At 38.8% G+C, this 17,303-nt stretch overlaps 1 protein-coding gene across 1 annotated transcript in view; it reads left to right on the top strand.

The window, feature by feature from the left end:
* Nucleotides 1-17,303, top strand: part of LOC120634831 — a 212,750-nt gene that overhangs the window by 182,433 nt on the left and 13,014 nt on the right. The window contains exons 23-25 of the mRNA XM_039905658.1: nt 14,935-15,038; nt 15,837-15,965; nt 16,307-16,548. Coding sequence (XP_039761592.1) covers nt 14,935-15,038; nt 15,837-15,965; nt 16,307-16,548 — 475 coding nt within the window. The remainder of the gene's footprint in view (nt 1-14,934; nt 15,039-15,836; nt 15,966-16,306; nt 16,549-17,303) is intronic.

Here is a 17,303-nt window from a genome sequence, read left to right as displayed (position 1 = left end):
GCGTGTATCATAACCATGTACTTCCGAAAAGCGGCAAATTTCTTTGAGAAGTAAGTACAAAACCTTTGATGCCGCATTATCAAAGTGCCGATGGTTAAAACATAACTATGCATGCACTCAGTTTGATTTTAATAGATATTTTTTTATTCGCTATGTTTATGGTATTAGTCGTAATGCGCATAGGTCCAGTTTTTCATATTCTTTGATATAGTTTTTTGCGTCTCATAGAATTCCTAAGCGTACCTACCTACCTATACACCGAACTGTTACACCTAACTACTCCGTGAAATAGCGCTAAGTCCTAGCTGCAAGACGCAAGAGTCTTGCAGGCTATGTCTTGTTCTTGCTCAAGTCTTGCACGGTCAGTCTTGGTCTTGGTCTTGCTAAAAATACGCGGTCTTGTTCTTGGTCTTGGTCTTGCAAAAACGCAAGAACAAGACCAAGACTGCAAGACCAAGACTGAATTTGGGCAACACTAGTCGTATTAGTCGTAGTATTTGTCTGGTGGGAGGCTTTGGCCGTGGCTAGGTCGTTACCTACCGGCTAAGACGTGCCGCTAAGCGATTTAGTGTACTGGTGCGATTTCGCGTGGAAACCGATTAGGGGTATGACTACCGTACTCCCTTAGCCCGCTACCATCTTAGACTGCATCATCTCGTAGGTACCAACAGGTGAGATTGCAGTCTAGGGCTAACCTGTAGTGGAATAGAATATATTAGTTTGGACAATGAATGAATACTTAACTCGTATACAGTTTAGGCTTGCAGACTAAACAACAAGTCCCATTGTTCTCCCGCAACAACTCGTAGGTACGCTTATTTAAACTATATCTATAACACTGCCGCATAATGGTTCGCTGCAAACTGCAGTATCAGCGAACCGGGCTCATCAACCCCCATCCAACCCCCTCCCCCCTGTTTACCGGAAATCGGCTGTCTGGGGTGTCGGGCGAACGAAACGTTTTGTGTTGTGGCTACACTGTGATTGCCTTGTACTCACTTGTTCACGGTTTTAGACACTTATTGTTTTGCAATAAGCTCTTTGGTCTAGGGGTTAGCTTGTTCGGCTGCGGATCACGACGTTCTGGGTTCGATTCCAAATTTTTAACATCGCTTGCGTTTTCCGAGTGCTTTAGTCATTGAGTGGAAGGTCCGAGGTTCGTTGCCCGATAGGGCAAGTTGGGAATTTATAATTTCAGAATTTTCTTAGTCTCATCTGTTGGGAGGCTTTGACCGCGGCTAGTTAACACGCCTACTGACAATGCCGTACCGGTACGATTTCGCGTGTAAACTCTTCAGGGGAAATTGTATTCCAGAGCTAACGCGTAGTGGAATACAAAAAGGTTAGTCTTAAATTCTCGTAACGGTGTTTTAGATTAACGGCGAAATTTGCGCAGGGCACCAGTGGCGTGGGAACCGGAGCATCCTCAGGAGATGTTGACTCTATTAACATTTCCTGAGGATGCTCCGGTTTCGAAGCGAAACGTGCGTAGAGGGTCCATTGCCGAAGATCTGTTTGGTTTGGTGTAAAAGGATTGAAGAAATTTTAAATTACACCATACAGATTCTCCTGCTTTTCGCGGACTATGGCAAATTAAGCTTAATTTTCATAATATACTTGAAATTAATTTGTTACCTCGTCTCAATACTTCTGAAACAATGTCGTTTAAAGATTACCGCGCGATCTGTGAAGATTTAATTTCATCAAATCGCATGTTTACGTTAAAGATGTATCCCTGTTAGTGTGTTTGTATTGGATTACTGCGCGGGGGTTTTATTGGTAGATTTATGCGTACAGGTCGCAAATATCCGGCCGATTGGAACATTTTTGACTGTTATGATGTAAGCTGAGTGATTTACGTCCGATTGTGAACAGACAGTAAAATTACGTGAATTCGTGGAAGTTTTCCTGGAGTATATTTCCTAAATAACAATTCGATGACTTGTATTGCGCAGCGCTTTAAGCCACGTATTCATTTGTAATTTTGTACATATTTGAAACTGTGCCATGCTAATATTATAAATGTAAGTTGTCCTTTCATATATTATGTATCTACAATGGACAGTACAGTGATCAACCACTTAACCCCGATCCATACGAAATTTTTCACATAAATAGAATTAAAGAATCCTGAAGAATAAAAAACAAACCTTACACACACAACCTTACGTCACAAATGTTCGTTTCTACGTATTCAAACATAAATTTGAACCCATTTAAATAAATATACTACGACAATACACGCATCGCCATCTAGCCCCAATTTAAGCGTAGCTTGTGTTATGGATACTAAGATGACTGATGAATATTTTTTATAAATAATATACATAAATACTTAGAATATAGACGACTAGAAATACAACGAATAAAAACAGAAATTAACCAACATTATACTAAACTTATTATTTTGTCTGGTGTTAGACTTTGGCCGTGGCTAAAGTCTAACCACTCTACCGATGAAGACGTGCCGCTAAGCGATTTAGTGTTCCGGTGCGATGTTGCGTAGAAACCAATTAGGGGTATGACTACCATACTCCCCAACAGGTTAGCCCGCTACCACTTAGACTGCATCAACACTTACAACCAGGTAAGATTTCAGGGCTAACTTGTGTAGTGCGTTAAAAAAAATACAATTAAATATACCTTGATTTAAAAAAAAAGGTAAAAAAAGCTGTAGCTTGCTTGCTTGCAAGGTATAAGCTATCGCAGAAAATTTTAAATCTCATGAGATATCGTAAATCGTATACTGCTAATATTTTATCAGAATTAATAATTTGACGACTTCTACGGCGCAAGCGCTTGCTTCCGGCTTTTGGTTTACGAAGCTCTATATCATCATATATAGCCTATAACAGTCCACTGCTGGACAAAAGACTTCTCCATAAGGGTTTGCCCATAATCGCATGTGTAGTAGGACAGAGGACGCTACTGCCCGTTATCCTTTGTATTCCCTGTGTCGCCTCGTACGACACTCTCGGGTAGAGGCGGGGTGGTGAACACTGTAATCTCCGTCACCAACCGGGAAATAATAATATTAGTTAGGATTAAAACAGACCCGACCACACTACGTAGTAGACGTTAGCAGTAGCACAGAATGTAGGACGAGGGTTGCTACAACTGTATTCCGATCTGCCGTCATCACATGGTATACTCTATGGCATGGTCTACCATTAGATAAGATCTCCTAGGCATTGAAAATATTAATAAGCTGGTGATGTAAATGAAACATTTGTGTTGTAGTGGATGTGTGGCTTCAAGGCGTGTTATCGTACTAGGAAACCAGCGAGCCATATGTTCAAAACATTACCGTCGTCGTAATGTTGCGTGAAAAGTTTGAATTACCGCACTTCGCTCGGGGTTAGGGAATTTTCCCAACAGTATTTCGGGCCGTTTTTCATGACCGCTCACTCAATCAATGACAACCTTATCTCTGGATGTGCTGCCGGTTTGAGTACTAGCATGCATTAGCCGATATTGTTGCTTGGTTTGAAAATCTACCTGTTATTTACTTAACTGTTATTGGCTAAGTTGGCACAGAAATCCAATGGGTATACAAGAGTGTATGATGCGCTTAAGCTGTATTAAACACAGATTGTACAAATGTTTTTATACTATTTTATAAACAAAACATATTTTCAACACAAAACCGACCTTCCGCGTAGCATTGACTGCCTATACTTTCACCTCGGCTCTTGAAGATCTTACCGTGATGTTCAATAGCTTTCCTCAAGAATTGATATTTCATGTATATCGATTTTTCAAACAGAAAATACTCTTCAGCTCAGAGGCCCGTATATAATAATTCAGTGATAATAAGTTATTTTTTACAAATATGCTTTTTTTTTTTTAAGTTTCCATTGATTCAAGACATTAAAAATAAAACACTTTTTACTGAATAACCTGAGACTCAATTTTTTTTCCAGCGGAGAAAAATAAGTTATTTGTTTTATCAGCTTGTTTGAACGCCGCAAGAGTTTCGCTGACGTCTACGAGATTTAAAATAGTTTAGAAAAAATAACGGCCGGTTTATGTCCGCGCCACATTTCAAATTCATATTTGCGTGATTTCAGATTGACAAATTAAATTTTATCATAACATTATCATTCCAATCGCGAGTTGAGTAGTGCTATAAAGGTTATATGAAATTCTTGTAGGAGTCCTTAAATTTTCTTGGATACAAAGTATTTTTGTTCCATCTTTAGTAGGGTTAGCATGAGCGCAACGAGAGAGTTATTTCTACTCATTATCTCGTCTATCTTTATAGAAACAAATATGATTACCGGGTATTTCGTACTCCGTTACTCGTATGTAGAGGGTGCAAGTTATATCTCGCCAAGATGAGTTTAGCGGCTAAGCTGAAAATAGGTAGCAATGCTTTCTTGATTTTCTCTAAAAAAACTTTTGATACCCTCATAGAGGGAATTGTGAAAAAGGAAAATGTAATTCGTCATTCGTCTTGAATTTGAAATTTGACATACTTAAGTTTGAAATTTGTCATCATTTGAGTATTCTGCTAGACATGCCTTTTCATTTGATACCCATATTGAGGGAGTTGTGACTTAATCCATTTTGTGGCGGCGGCCATCATTGACTCATTTTCATTACACCTAGCTAAGAGCACTCCTGAATAATTAACCTTTCAAACAAAAAAAAAATTAAATCAAAATCGGTTCATCCGTTCGGGATCTATGATGCCACAGACATACACGCGTCAAACTTATAACACCCCGTCGTTTTTGCGCCTGGGGTAAAAAAATGCTTTTAGTAGCGTGTCGGTAAACAACACCGCAGTCAGCTGGTGCGTACTGTGACTCACAGCTGGACGCACCGCCCCTGACCGACTGGCGGACTATTCCGGGCCGGTGTCGACACCGCGACCACACTACTCCTCGGGACCGTATGAATCGGCGGAGTCGTCTGTTGGTTTTACCTGCGCAAAAAGGTTATTTTAATCCCAACTTATATTTTGATACTCCGTGTGGTGACGGCAGATCAGAATACAGTATCCTGGTGGACACCACTCCTCTACTCTATTTTGAGGCCTATAGCTCACCAGTGGACTGTTACAGGCTATTGATGTTGATGATGAATATTATTAATGCAAAAAATTGAAATTGTGTTCGTTTTTTTGTTCCTTCGCGCTCTTATTGAGCTTGTTCTTCCTTAGTTGCATCTCCAATTAGTGAAGGTTGGCCGTCAGTTTTTGACGCTTCGCCTTTTCTCTCGCGAGGCTAAACAGCTGGGTGGCACTCGCGATCCCAGTCCATCTTTAATGTTGCGCGACCAAGCCTTCCTCTTGCGACCGATGCGTCTCATTCCAGCAACTTTGCCTGTATCTGTCATGCCGAAGTGCATGTCCTAGATAAGCAACTTTTTTCTTTTTGACGGTCTTCCACAGCTAAGTTCGCGCTGAAAACCAACTAGTCGCAAGACTTCCGCATTGGTAACCTTATGAGACCAATTGAATTTTAGCATGCGTCGATAGGCCACATCTCGAATGCTTCTAGTAGTTTCCTGAGATCCTCTAACTAAACTACCTAAGCATTAAACCATCTAACTAAGCAATCAACTTGATTTTAGGCAAAGATTTAGTTGAACTGAGTTACATAGACTACTTTTCATCCCAGGGAAACAAACGATCCCCAGGGGATTTAAAATTTGATACTATATCGTTTAAACCAGCCAACAGTAATGGATCTATGGTCCTTTTTCTGAGAGCTTGTGCCCAACCGTGGGACTGTGGCACGTAGTTTAAGGTTGGAATAAACATTATAGAATAGGAGAATTTAGTATCAAGAATATTACGATAATAACATACAGTCACATTTTCCCGTAATCGAGCCAGACTCGCGTGGGCGCGTAATATTGGAAAAATGAGCATTCAGCCGAGAAAATTGTTTTTCCCCATAAACCGACTGATCCCATCTTAACCTACACATCTTTTTCATCAAAGCATCGGATCAATTCGGATAATATTATTTGGCCGCTGCGTAGATAGGCATTCCGACCGGAAGTACGTCTGTGTGGCGCGCTAACAAGACCTGTCGCCATTTCATTAATTTAAAAAGATATTTTTCTTGCCAATGACGTGACATTGTATAATCTTTAATGTATCATATGTATTTTCAAATAGGTAGGTATGTGGCTATCCATCTTCCATACTAATATTAAAATGCGAAAGCGTGTTTGTTTGTTTGTCCTTACTTACTTTACGCCCTTACTAAGGCAATAAATCGACTTGATTGGCATAGAGTTAGTTGAAAGGACGAAGAGTAACTTGGGCTACTTTTTATACCAGGAAAACGTTTCTACGTTTGCAAATTATTTGACCTCCCTTGCGCAGTGATGCTGGTCTTATCATACTTTTGAGGTTCTAGGTTCGATCCCAGTGGCGTGCACTTCATACAAGCACAAAAGCACTGCATACCCTAATTTTTTTTTCAATTTTATGCCATCTTCCTTCTTTATGCATACCCTGGTCGAAAACCCTGTGCACGCTACTGTTCGATACCCATTAGGAACATTTAGATTTAGAGTTCCGGTACGATTTCGTGTTGAATCCGATTAGCGGTATTGGGTTAACTGCCATATTCCTAATACGTAAGCATGTTATTATCTTGACTGCAACAATAATTTATTCACCACCAGTTTAACCATAGTCAAGGGCTAACATGTAGTATAAAGTTTTTGAAGTTATTCTTCTAATTTTTACCATCACAAAAAACCGACACCCTGAAGACGAAGTTACCTATAGTCACCATACTAGTTTTTCAGTTATATAATTAAATAAACCCAATGTTTTGATAACCATTTGAACCTGTGACCCCTTATTTACAATCCATACTCGTTAACAATAGGCACTGAGAACTCATAAAACTGATGAATTGTAAAGTCATAGATAATTCAATTAATATTTAATTCCTTCCTAGCAGAGTCAGTCTTTTACATATAATACCTTTATAACCCTTTAATACCTTAAGTCGCGGATTAGGGCTATAAGACCACATGCTTTTATACCTACGTTTTCCAATTTAAATTTATGCAAGTACTCTGTACTCAAGGCCTTATGTATGCTTTAATGTACTCAAATCACATAGCTAAGGAGTTGAAATGTCACTCATGTCTTCAAAGACAATAAGGTATTTTACCCTTTTATTAGTTAATCTAAAACAAACAAAAACAAACTCTGCAGTTTTATAAATGCTAATATAATAAATGCAAAAGTTTCGATGGATATTTGAGTAACCTCTGGCACGAGGAAAGGATAAAAATGTATCTTCTCCCACAGCTTTATCAACTCTCGGAGAATTGGCGCACTAGCCGATATAATATACACGTGATATATATGTTATAATAAACGGGGGTGAACTTCTCCTATTCCATATTCCCGTATTTTAGCAGGTGGAAAGGTTAATTATATCCCTTGTCAGGGGATACAATCGGGGGATATAATTTATGTCTCCTGCCCGTGCTAGCCCTGCTGCAGAGATAGATAGACTATCAGCTACTTTTTAACCCTACAGTGCAAGAGGTCCACATACGTAAACATTTTTTTTTTATAGTGGTAGTTCTGGGCTAGAGAATGAGAGGCAGAGGCAGTGGCGTGCACTTCATACATTCGTAAAAGCACTGCCTACCCAAATTTTTCGATATAACTTTTACAGTAGGAGGTTTTTTTTTCCATTTTATGGCAACTTCCTGTTCATCTGTGTATTATAAGTATTCATGTATATTATTCATAAATTTATTCATCAGTCATCTCAGTACCCATAACACAAGCTACGTTTACTTTGGGGCTAGATGGCGATGTGTGTATTGTCGTAGTATATTTATTTATTTATTATTCCTGCTTTATGCCTACCCTGGTCATTAGCTACATGCACGCCACTGGACAGAGGCATACAAATAAAATTTCCACGCGAACGAACTAGTTTTGTATCTAAAAATGGAATGGAGAAGTGTAGTGTAGGGGAAAATTTTACGTAATGGGAAATCGTATGCGGATTAACTCGCAGTTATTACATATGAGTGGTATTGCCGCTGTGAGCATGATGTATGTGAGGCGCGGTGCGGTCGATGTGTTTGCGGCAAACACGGGCAACGGTGACCAGCAGTTGGTGTGTGTCTTGAGGGAGCGGCTCCATAAATGTACTGAGGCGCTCGGACAGAAATAACCACCGTTGCGTTGGTCTAGTTAATAGATCCTGTAATACTGAATTAAAGCTGTAAATGAAATGTTAAGCAAAATAATAAATAAATAAATAAATATACTACGACAATACACACATCGCCATCTAGCCTCAAAGTGAGCGTAGCTTGTGTTATGGGTACTAAGGTGGCTGATGAAAGTTTTTATGAATAATTTACATAAGTTATTATAATATATAGATAAACACCCAGACACTGAAAAACATTTACACAAACGTTGTCAAGTTTTGGGAATCGCTACCCACTACGCCAATCGGCCATAAATAATAATAGTCATTTATTTCGACCGACTTGGATCATTTATGGTTCGTAAAATACAAAGTTAACTGTTAGTAAACTTAGCCTAAGGAAATAGCTTATATAAAACCCTTCTGGCATGCCCGATTGGAAATCACGTGTACCATGCAGCAATGGCACAGGTACAGACAATCAATCCTGCCAGCAATGACGGTTTAACGTGCCCTTCGAAGCAATGCGAATATGAAGAATGTCATGCCCAACCTGATAAGGTTAGACGTAGGTGTCTCACGCTCATAAAACCTGCAGTGGAAAAGTACGAAAGAAATTACAGCCATATAACCCTAATGCGGTCGTTGAGGGCTGGACGTAAATGTTAGGTGTGCCCGAGTTCTCGCCTGTAAAATGTATGTATGTAAGTACCCTTAGTAAGAGATTTTTTCGCCCGCGCTTCGCGTTTTTGAAAATCGGAATTGTGACTTTAGGATAAGATGAAATTCAGCCCTTTTAGCTATATATTTTAATAGCGTTCTAGTTAGCTAGAACGCTATTAAAATAATCTTCACCAAGTACACTATGTATTAAAATAATGGTGTTGTTAAGATTAGAAAAATGAATGTGAAAAACATGAATATTAAATAGCTTTGCCTTACTTACTTACATACATTCCGGACAAAAAGTATCCTTTGGTATATTCTAAGACCATTTTTCATATCCATCCGTTCTGGTATTTAATCATGAGTACTATTCATTCTGTTACTATAACACATTATTAGAGTTACTATACATTCAGGGATAAAAAAGTACACTATATCAATTTACTGCTGGCATTAGGCACTGGCACTGGCTGGAAGCTCTTTGTTAAACTTTACGTTATTTCGTTGCTTAGTTGACGTATGAAAGAAGCTCAAACAATCAAATTATTCATGTTCGCATTTCTAATGGACATTTTTCGAACGAGCGTTAGTTTTTCGATAATCGATACTCGAAAACGAGGCTACAATTGCGAGTTTTCAAGTCTCATACTAATGGTCAGTCACTGTACAGTGTCATAGCATCTGACTTCTAACTCCTCAGTTCACGTGATATTATCGCGGTGCGTAGACGTCTATATCTAAAATACTGTTATTAGAAATAGCCACTATGAATTTACCTTTGTAAGGTTTTTGACATAGCTTATAATTCTGGTGGTTAGTGTTAGTTATTAAAATATTGAATTATTATTTTTTTGAATATTAGTTTTGATATTCCATTTTAGTAATTTCGGATGATCCCGTAGGTTTTTATCAATTCTTATGAAGTGTAATAATAGTTAGACTTTGCTGTCAATTACTCTTTGGTGTTTTTATAGTTGTTGATATAATTTAGATGTTTACCATTGCAATAGAGGAAATACATACATTTTTTGCTCATTACGGGATTATTTTTCTTATCTCCATAAGTTATAACATCTCTTAATTGACTAATTAGTGATTGTGTTTAGTTTCTCGCTAGAGAGACAAAAAAAATCTTAAATGTTGGTAATTATTACGTGGTTATACGCTAATTATACTTGTTATTTATATTTTTAGTAATTTGTTCTACCTAGAACTAACAAAATTAGGTTCCTAAATCGTAGGTGAATTTTTATTTTTCATTGTCAGTTTTTAACTATTGACAGTATTTCGAGTAGGTATATTATTATAAAATTTTGTAAACATAAAACTTTTGAGTCGCACGCCTTCTTTCCTTAAGAATTAGTCTATGAGAAGCAAAAATATTTTTTTAGATCAAATCGCTATATCTCGAGCTCAGCGCGTTGTTTAAAATAAACTTTCATATAGATCCTTAAACATTCAACTAACTCTTTATTTAATTTGGCAAGCTAGATAAGAATTTTCATTGATGTAACTTAAAAAATGGTGGAATTTCATATAAACTTTCATCCCCTCAAACTTTAGGCAGTTATGTAACACATAGCCTTCCTCAAAACATATCAGATCAATTACAAAAAGAATTTCTATATTTATTTCCTGACAGAGAGTGTAAACAAAATAGATAGGGAAACTAACCGTGCTCCCATTATAATAACGTATAGATATTAATAATCGAAATATTAGCACGGACTTTAGGCTTTGCCAGTAGAGGCGTAACCAAGTGCAGAGTGGAACAGATCCGCTTCCGACAACGGCGGCTGTAGTTGAGAAGCCCAGATGTAACATTTCGGTATTTTTCAGTAATTACATTGCAAATTTAACGTCTGAAATCGCGACGGGAGATTTTATTCGCGATTTATTGCTCTCATTAAAAGTATTTTAGTGCCGGTTGCGTTGCTCGGGTCGACACGGGGATTATGTTTTGTTGCATGCAGATATCGTTAATTTCAAGTAACTCTCTTTATAGTCCCTTTCAAATTCATAAATTTATAATTCAAAATTAATTTCTCTCAAGTACGTCTACTAAATAAGTACCTACTTGTGAAAGGTCAAGAATGTATGTTTCTAGCGACTCAACCACAGGAGAGTTGCTCTTTTTAAAGGTTGCTCTCTCATGGAATACCTTCCCAGCACAGTGGTGTGCTCTATGGTCTTATAATTGGGAGGTCCAGTTTTCGATCCGACACAGGAGCAATTTGGAACAATTAATTTGTGATTTTTATTTGGTGCTGTAGTTAGCAGTTCGCACCGAACCGATAAAGACGTGTCGCCTAGCGATTCAGCGTTGCGGTACTCTGCCGCATAGATTCCGATAGGGTTCATCTGAAGTACCACTCTATTGCCTTTTTAACCAAATCTTTAGCAAATATTGAAATAGTTTATCTTTACGTTGCCTAAAATACTTCAGGTACACTACTGTTGAGTCAACGGATCACCATGTTAAACTAATTTTTATTGGAATTTAGACCTATTTAAAATACTTCTTCTTTAACTCATCCTTCTCTAGCTCTTAAGCTAAACTTTTGTCGGCGTAGTCCTTTCCAACCTTATTAATAATATTTCTCTATTAACAGTCTCTTGTTACTTATACTAATTAATTCTTAATAATATTGAGTGCGTTAGTAAAGCGTACAGTGTGATTCGAATAAACGCACAAGTGAAAAATGCAAAGAATGTAAAAGTGAACCGAAGTGAACGCAAGTGATGAGAGTGAAAATGGCAGCGCAAGCACCACCCCGCGTGTCCCGGAATGTGTCCCTGCCAGCGGGTCGCCAGCCGTCGGTCGGCGCGCTAGCTCGCCGGACGCTGTCGGAAAGGTATCTTTGCGGATGTCCGCCCATGCGAATGGATATTCAGATAAATCCGCAACAAATCAAACGTTAGCATATTATCTAATACTTCTGATATCTGAGATAAATAATAATTGCAAGATAATAATCATTCATGCCCAACAACCCGTGTTTCTAGCAGTGGGTCTTCGATAGTCGGATGATCATATTGTCTAAAGAACATAAAGGTAAAAGAAATTAAAAATTACACTACACACAAATATGTAGGACCTTCGCGGGCAAATTAAGTAGTTCTAGGCAAAGTAAAGTCTAACATCAAAAAATATAGTTACATGTTAGGATTACTTACTCTCCTGGACAAGTATGCCTACGGCAGATAATAGTTACTTATCATAATTGTCCTTACAGTTATGTTTGAGAGATAACAGCACGTGCACCGAAACCGTTCACGTTATTAGGAAATAAATAACTGATCAAGTACGTGACAGAACGAGCGTAGCGTAGGGTCCGTACCGTAGTTATGCTTGTGAAGTAACTTGTTACGGTTACAAAAACAAGATAAATAAAAACAAAGTTATTTATCAAGTTTTGGTCTAATATGACCGGAATAACAACACTGCTTTATCGCTTATAGATTGGTTAGGCTTTGGTTATTTTTCTCATTATTTTATCGAAGTGGTAATTTTGTTTATAAATTTATAGTGGGGGCACGTGCTAGTTTTTCTTAAAATACCTTATGTTTTTAATTTGGTCGTTCAGGAACTAGTTTAACGGTCACTTTTGCCACTATTCGTTCGTAAAGCAAGCTAAGCTTTAAAAAACAGCTTAAACATCTGGATATTAAGAGGTTCAGTGCTCCAAAATGAGGTTTAAAAAAACCTATTACTTTTACCTAAAATCCATGGAGTTCCTCACAGCGAAAAAAAAATGATACTCTTGTCCATATTTCGAAGGATATGGTACTCTTTTTAATTTTCTCGACAGAAAATAAACAAAGTAATACCTGTAACGTAAATTTAAAGTATAGTTTTCGGAGTTTTTTTATTAACAAGTTGGGATAAAATAAAGAATAACCCAATGATAATGTGTTTTAAGCTCAAAAATTCCAATAAGTACATCTGTTTTAACCTCACAATAATTGGACCTATTTTGTCATAAAAATAATGAAATTTCATTATTTTTCCATTCGAGATTTATGGTAAAGACTGACAGATAGCTACGCTACAGTGAGTAGAAGTTTGTAGAATTGTAATAAGGCCAAGATATATTTCTAATCCGTATTTAACTATTATGAAGTTTCCAGAAATCAATTAGTTGAAGTGTCACGTGAATATGGCATGGCAATTAAAACGTTAGGTACCAGTACAGTTTGCTAACCGCGCGAAATTAATTTATAATTTTCCATGGAAAAGCTTTACGGGCTAATGAAAGTGGAAATAGCTCATAGCGACCTATGCTCGATACCAAATTGACTTGACTTACCGCTATTTCCAATCCTTAAATAATGTTATAGAGTACTGGGAATTTTATGAAGTAAAATTTCAATTTCTTAATTTGTTTATTTTTGTAATTACGCGTTTCTGAGCAAGCATACATTTATTACTTTTGAACCAAACATCAGTTATGGTTCTCAAAGGTTTATGAACAAATAGCTGTTGCCTAATTGTTCCCCGCGTTCATTACGGTTTTTACAAATCCCGTGGGAGTCATTTGTTTTCTGGGATAAAAAGAAGCCTGTGACTCCTTTCTTCCAACTGACTCTATACCAAGAAACTTTTTCAACACCATTTTACGGTTTACAATCTTTAGAATTATCTATCTTGTGAGAGATGCGAGCGGAGCCAGCTTCCGAGAAGCCTTGTCGAAATCAAATTAATCAGTTGCTACTTAGGTATCTCAAATAAACAAACATACAAATACACTTCCGCTTTTATATTATAAGTTAGGACTAGTAGTGCCCTTCGACGTCTGTCTATATATTATTTCATAGTTACCGTCTAATAGGTAGTATTTAAATTTAGTGAAAATTCTGATAGAGATCAAATATCAAATGATGTAAGAGCACAGTTGGCCGGTCAGTTTCAAAGCAAAATGGGTTAGTACGATAAATAACCTACCCATGTCAGTGACAAGTTTGTCCGGAATATCAGAATAACAAATCTAAAACAGACAATTACCACATCTGTCTGTGTGATAACCGACCACCTGTGTGGTCCCAGGGTACTGGAACGGCGAACCCGCACGGGTAAACGCGCGTCGCAAGACCCCCAACGAGGTGGCCATTGGAGCCGCTGGAATCAAGCGCCCCAGGAACGTAGATTCTTGGACTCTCTACAAAAGACCTATGTCCAGCTGTGGACGTAAATCGGTTGAAGTGATTATAATGTTGATATCTGTGTGAACATACGCTTTTGTATTAACTGTCACTGTTTAAGTAATAAATTCCCGGGAATGCGGGAATAACCGTCTAAACGTGGCCTTAGTATAGAGTTCTGCAAGTGTTGAGTCACATGCGTTTTTAAAATTGGCGAATGTTTGTATTGAATTGAAAGTAAGGAAGTCAGAACTTTTGATGTGCTTCCACACTCATTGCCCGCGGCGTCCCGGGCGGCTCGATTTAGACTTTTACAACTTCCTTCAAATGTTATGAATCGCGTTTCCTCCGACCTTTGAACATTCGCATTGTTATTGTGTTATTGGCATTATTGCGCGTGCTGTTTCCATTAAGTTACTACATCGGGTACTGATTCTCCGTTACATTCTAATAGTAACGCACTCTGATTCGTGACTCGTGATGCGTTTATGCGGTAAGTTAGTTCCTCTATTATTAAGTGGTCATAATGTTCGAATGCGGATAGTGATGTTCTGCGTTTGAAATAACTGTGAAGGATGTTAGCTTACAACTTAACCAAGAGCGGTGCGATGACTTCACTGCCGTCTCTACTAAGAAGACATAATGACTTTTAGCAAGATGACGATCAAGCTCTAGCTTAGTATGCCGAAAATGGGCAGGAAGACTAGATTAAGTGATCCTGCAGAAATTTTATCGTAATTGAATCTCATTGATGTCTCTAGTTGACGAACATTATTATTCTTACTAGAAAATGGGTTCTTTTTGCGCAAAATAAAGAATATATTATTCAATATTGAGGGTTAAAACATGCTTTGGGTCGCAGAATAAGCAGACATTTCGTGAGTACAATCTGTTTTGTGTGCAGTGAATTGGACACGAAAGAAAATAACCTAGTGGCCTTGTTTTAATTGTACTATCTTCTTGTTCGCAGTGACTTGGAGCCCGGCGCGGCGAACGTCCCCTCAGGCAGCTCGAGCAGTTCGAGCTTGTCTTCTAGAAGCAACGAGAGCAACACCGTCGCCGCTGACCAGCAAGGTAAAAACAGCTTCTGTAATTAAGCATTTTCTGGTTATTCTTTTAAAGCCTAAATTTTGTGATGATTGAAGCGGTTGTGGCTTTATGGATAGGACCTCGGCCTCCCTTTGTAGAGTTGGGACCCCCGAACGCACCTATAAGTTTAGTAGTTAACTCCCTATTAAGCAATAGCATATTACTTGCTTTAAGTAAAGGAAACCTGCATGCCCGAGAGTTTTCCGTAATGTTTAAGGCATGAAAAGTTGAAGCTAGGGCGATGCGCTGGACCATTGCTATAGGATGACCTTCCTCAGAGCTGGCGTGGTACTCCGGGTCCAAGGTTCAACCAATAATGGTTAAGTGTTGTTTATACTTGATTTTTGTACGCTCATGTGGACAAAAATCAATAGCGCGATGCTCCTTCTTGTGGCAGCTATCTAGCTTGGTGACATGGAGACCCCTTCAGGCGTCCCGTCCGAGGCTGAAAATAGTACAAGCCACACAGTATTTTTGGGGTACACTGCTAACACCGTCGTTGATGTGCTATTAGGTCTCCCAGACGTTACCAAACTAGATGGTGCCACAAAGTTTACCAATTCGCACTTGGCGGATACGGTGTAAACCCTAAGAGAAATTCTTTGCACTGAAGTTTGTCGGTAATGGATTAATAATGCCAACATCTGTAATCCTCACTCAATTCATTCAATTACGCGCTTCATTTACCACCTCGCGTCTCTTGACTCCGGCTTAATTGATAGATGATACTTTTTATAGTAATGTGCAAATGATGTTGGGTATATATGTTCCTCGTGACCACAGCCTCCCAATCGGATTGGTCGGAGGAGGAGGACCCGCTGGCCGCGCAGTGGTCGGACAGTCTTCCGCAGCACATCCGCGACTCCATAGTGCTGTCGGCCCGGATCAGGAAGCGACAGGAAGTCATACACGGTAAGACATTCTGCATTAACTCCCTTTCCATTCAAAATTTATATTTCAGCAAGAACTTCCAAGTCAGAATGTGTATAATTAGTTACCTGAGTATTGCAAGCAGATATTGACGGCAGATCAGAATACAGTTGTATATAAGGATCGTTGTCTCCAACAATGGCCATAAGAATATGCTTTGTACGAACGGACTTTTGGTCATTGGGAGACCGTCGGGACTAAACCATAGACGCAAACTTACTGTCACTGATTGAAAGAACTGGACGACTATGCTTTTAATACTGAATAATGAGCCAAAGAGACTTTATGAACTTATAACTAAGATCTTATATTGTCTTTTGCAGAGCTAATAGTGTCAGAGGGTTCCCACGTCCGTTGGCTCAAAGTGCTCGGCGTTGACTTCCTGAAGCCTTTGGAGAGACAGCCATCCCTCCTGCCGGCCGAAGAGCTTCGCGCGCTGTTCCCCAACCTACCAAGCGTGCGAGACCGGCACACCAAGCTGTACGCAGAGCTGCGGGCCGTGCGGAGCGAGGCGGTCAATCACGTCGTGCAGATACGACCCGTGGCCGACGCGATGTTGAACACGGTAAGTTATACGGATAACTTAAAACGAAAAACCTTTCATATACCTTTCGCTAGGACGCATCTTGGAAAACAAGCCCCGATAGCCCGCATATGTTCTGAGTACAACGTAATATCACGATTATTACCTGGCATCGACATAATTCATAACTTTTACCCGGTATTTAAAAAATGCTTATCGCTTACCTACCGATGAGCCTTCCCTTATATTATAGATATTACATACAGAACGCCTATTCCCTCCTATATTTATGATTATTTTTGCTGTGTTTACATGTCTTTATTATTAATTTTTTTTAATGGTCACTTGTTATCGATGTACATATAATTGATTGTGTAGAATATTGTACAAGTGTGTAAAGTATGTGGTAAATATATATATTGTTAGTATCGTTAATAAATAAATAAATAAACTCCCTGAAATCGCTGGAGGGACAACTGCCTCTAGGTAGATCATTAAAACACAACTTTTCCGACAGTTCCCTTTTCTGGCAACCCGGAGTTTTCTTCAAAGTTTCGACAGGCTTTGAAGAAAAAAGTGTTCCACGGATATGCATCCAGCGATATATATCGTTCGATCGGTGAAGTTTTCTTTTGTCTGCGAACCATCACCACCACTTTCCTGGCGCGGTGAGCGCTGCGGTGTTCATTGAGATCTGGGAGTTTATAACTCGAATGAATCACCTCCGGTCTGGTCCGGTGGGAGGCTTCCGCTGTGGCTAGCCACCAACCTACCGTGATGTACAAAGACGGTCCGCC

Source organism: Pararge aegeria, chromosome 25, assembly GCF_905163445.1.
Source record: "Pararge aegeria chromosome 25, ilParAegt1.1, whole genome shotgun sequence".
NCBI classification, from domain to species: domain Eukaryota; kingdom Metazoa; phylum Arthropoda; class Insecta; order Lepidoptera; family Nymphalidae; genus Pararge; species Pararge aegeria.
This window is presented reverse-complemented; position numbering and strand designations above follow the sequence as displayed.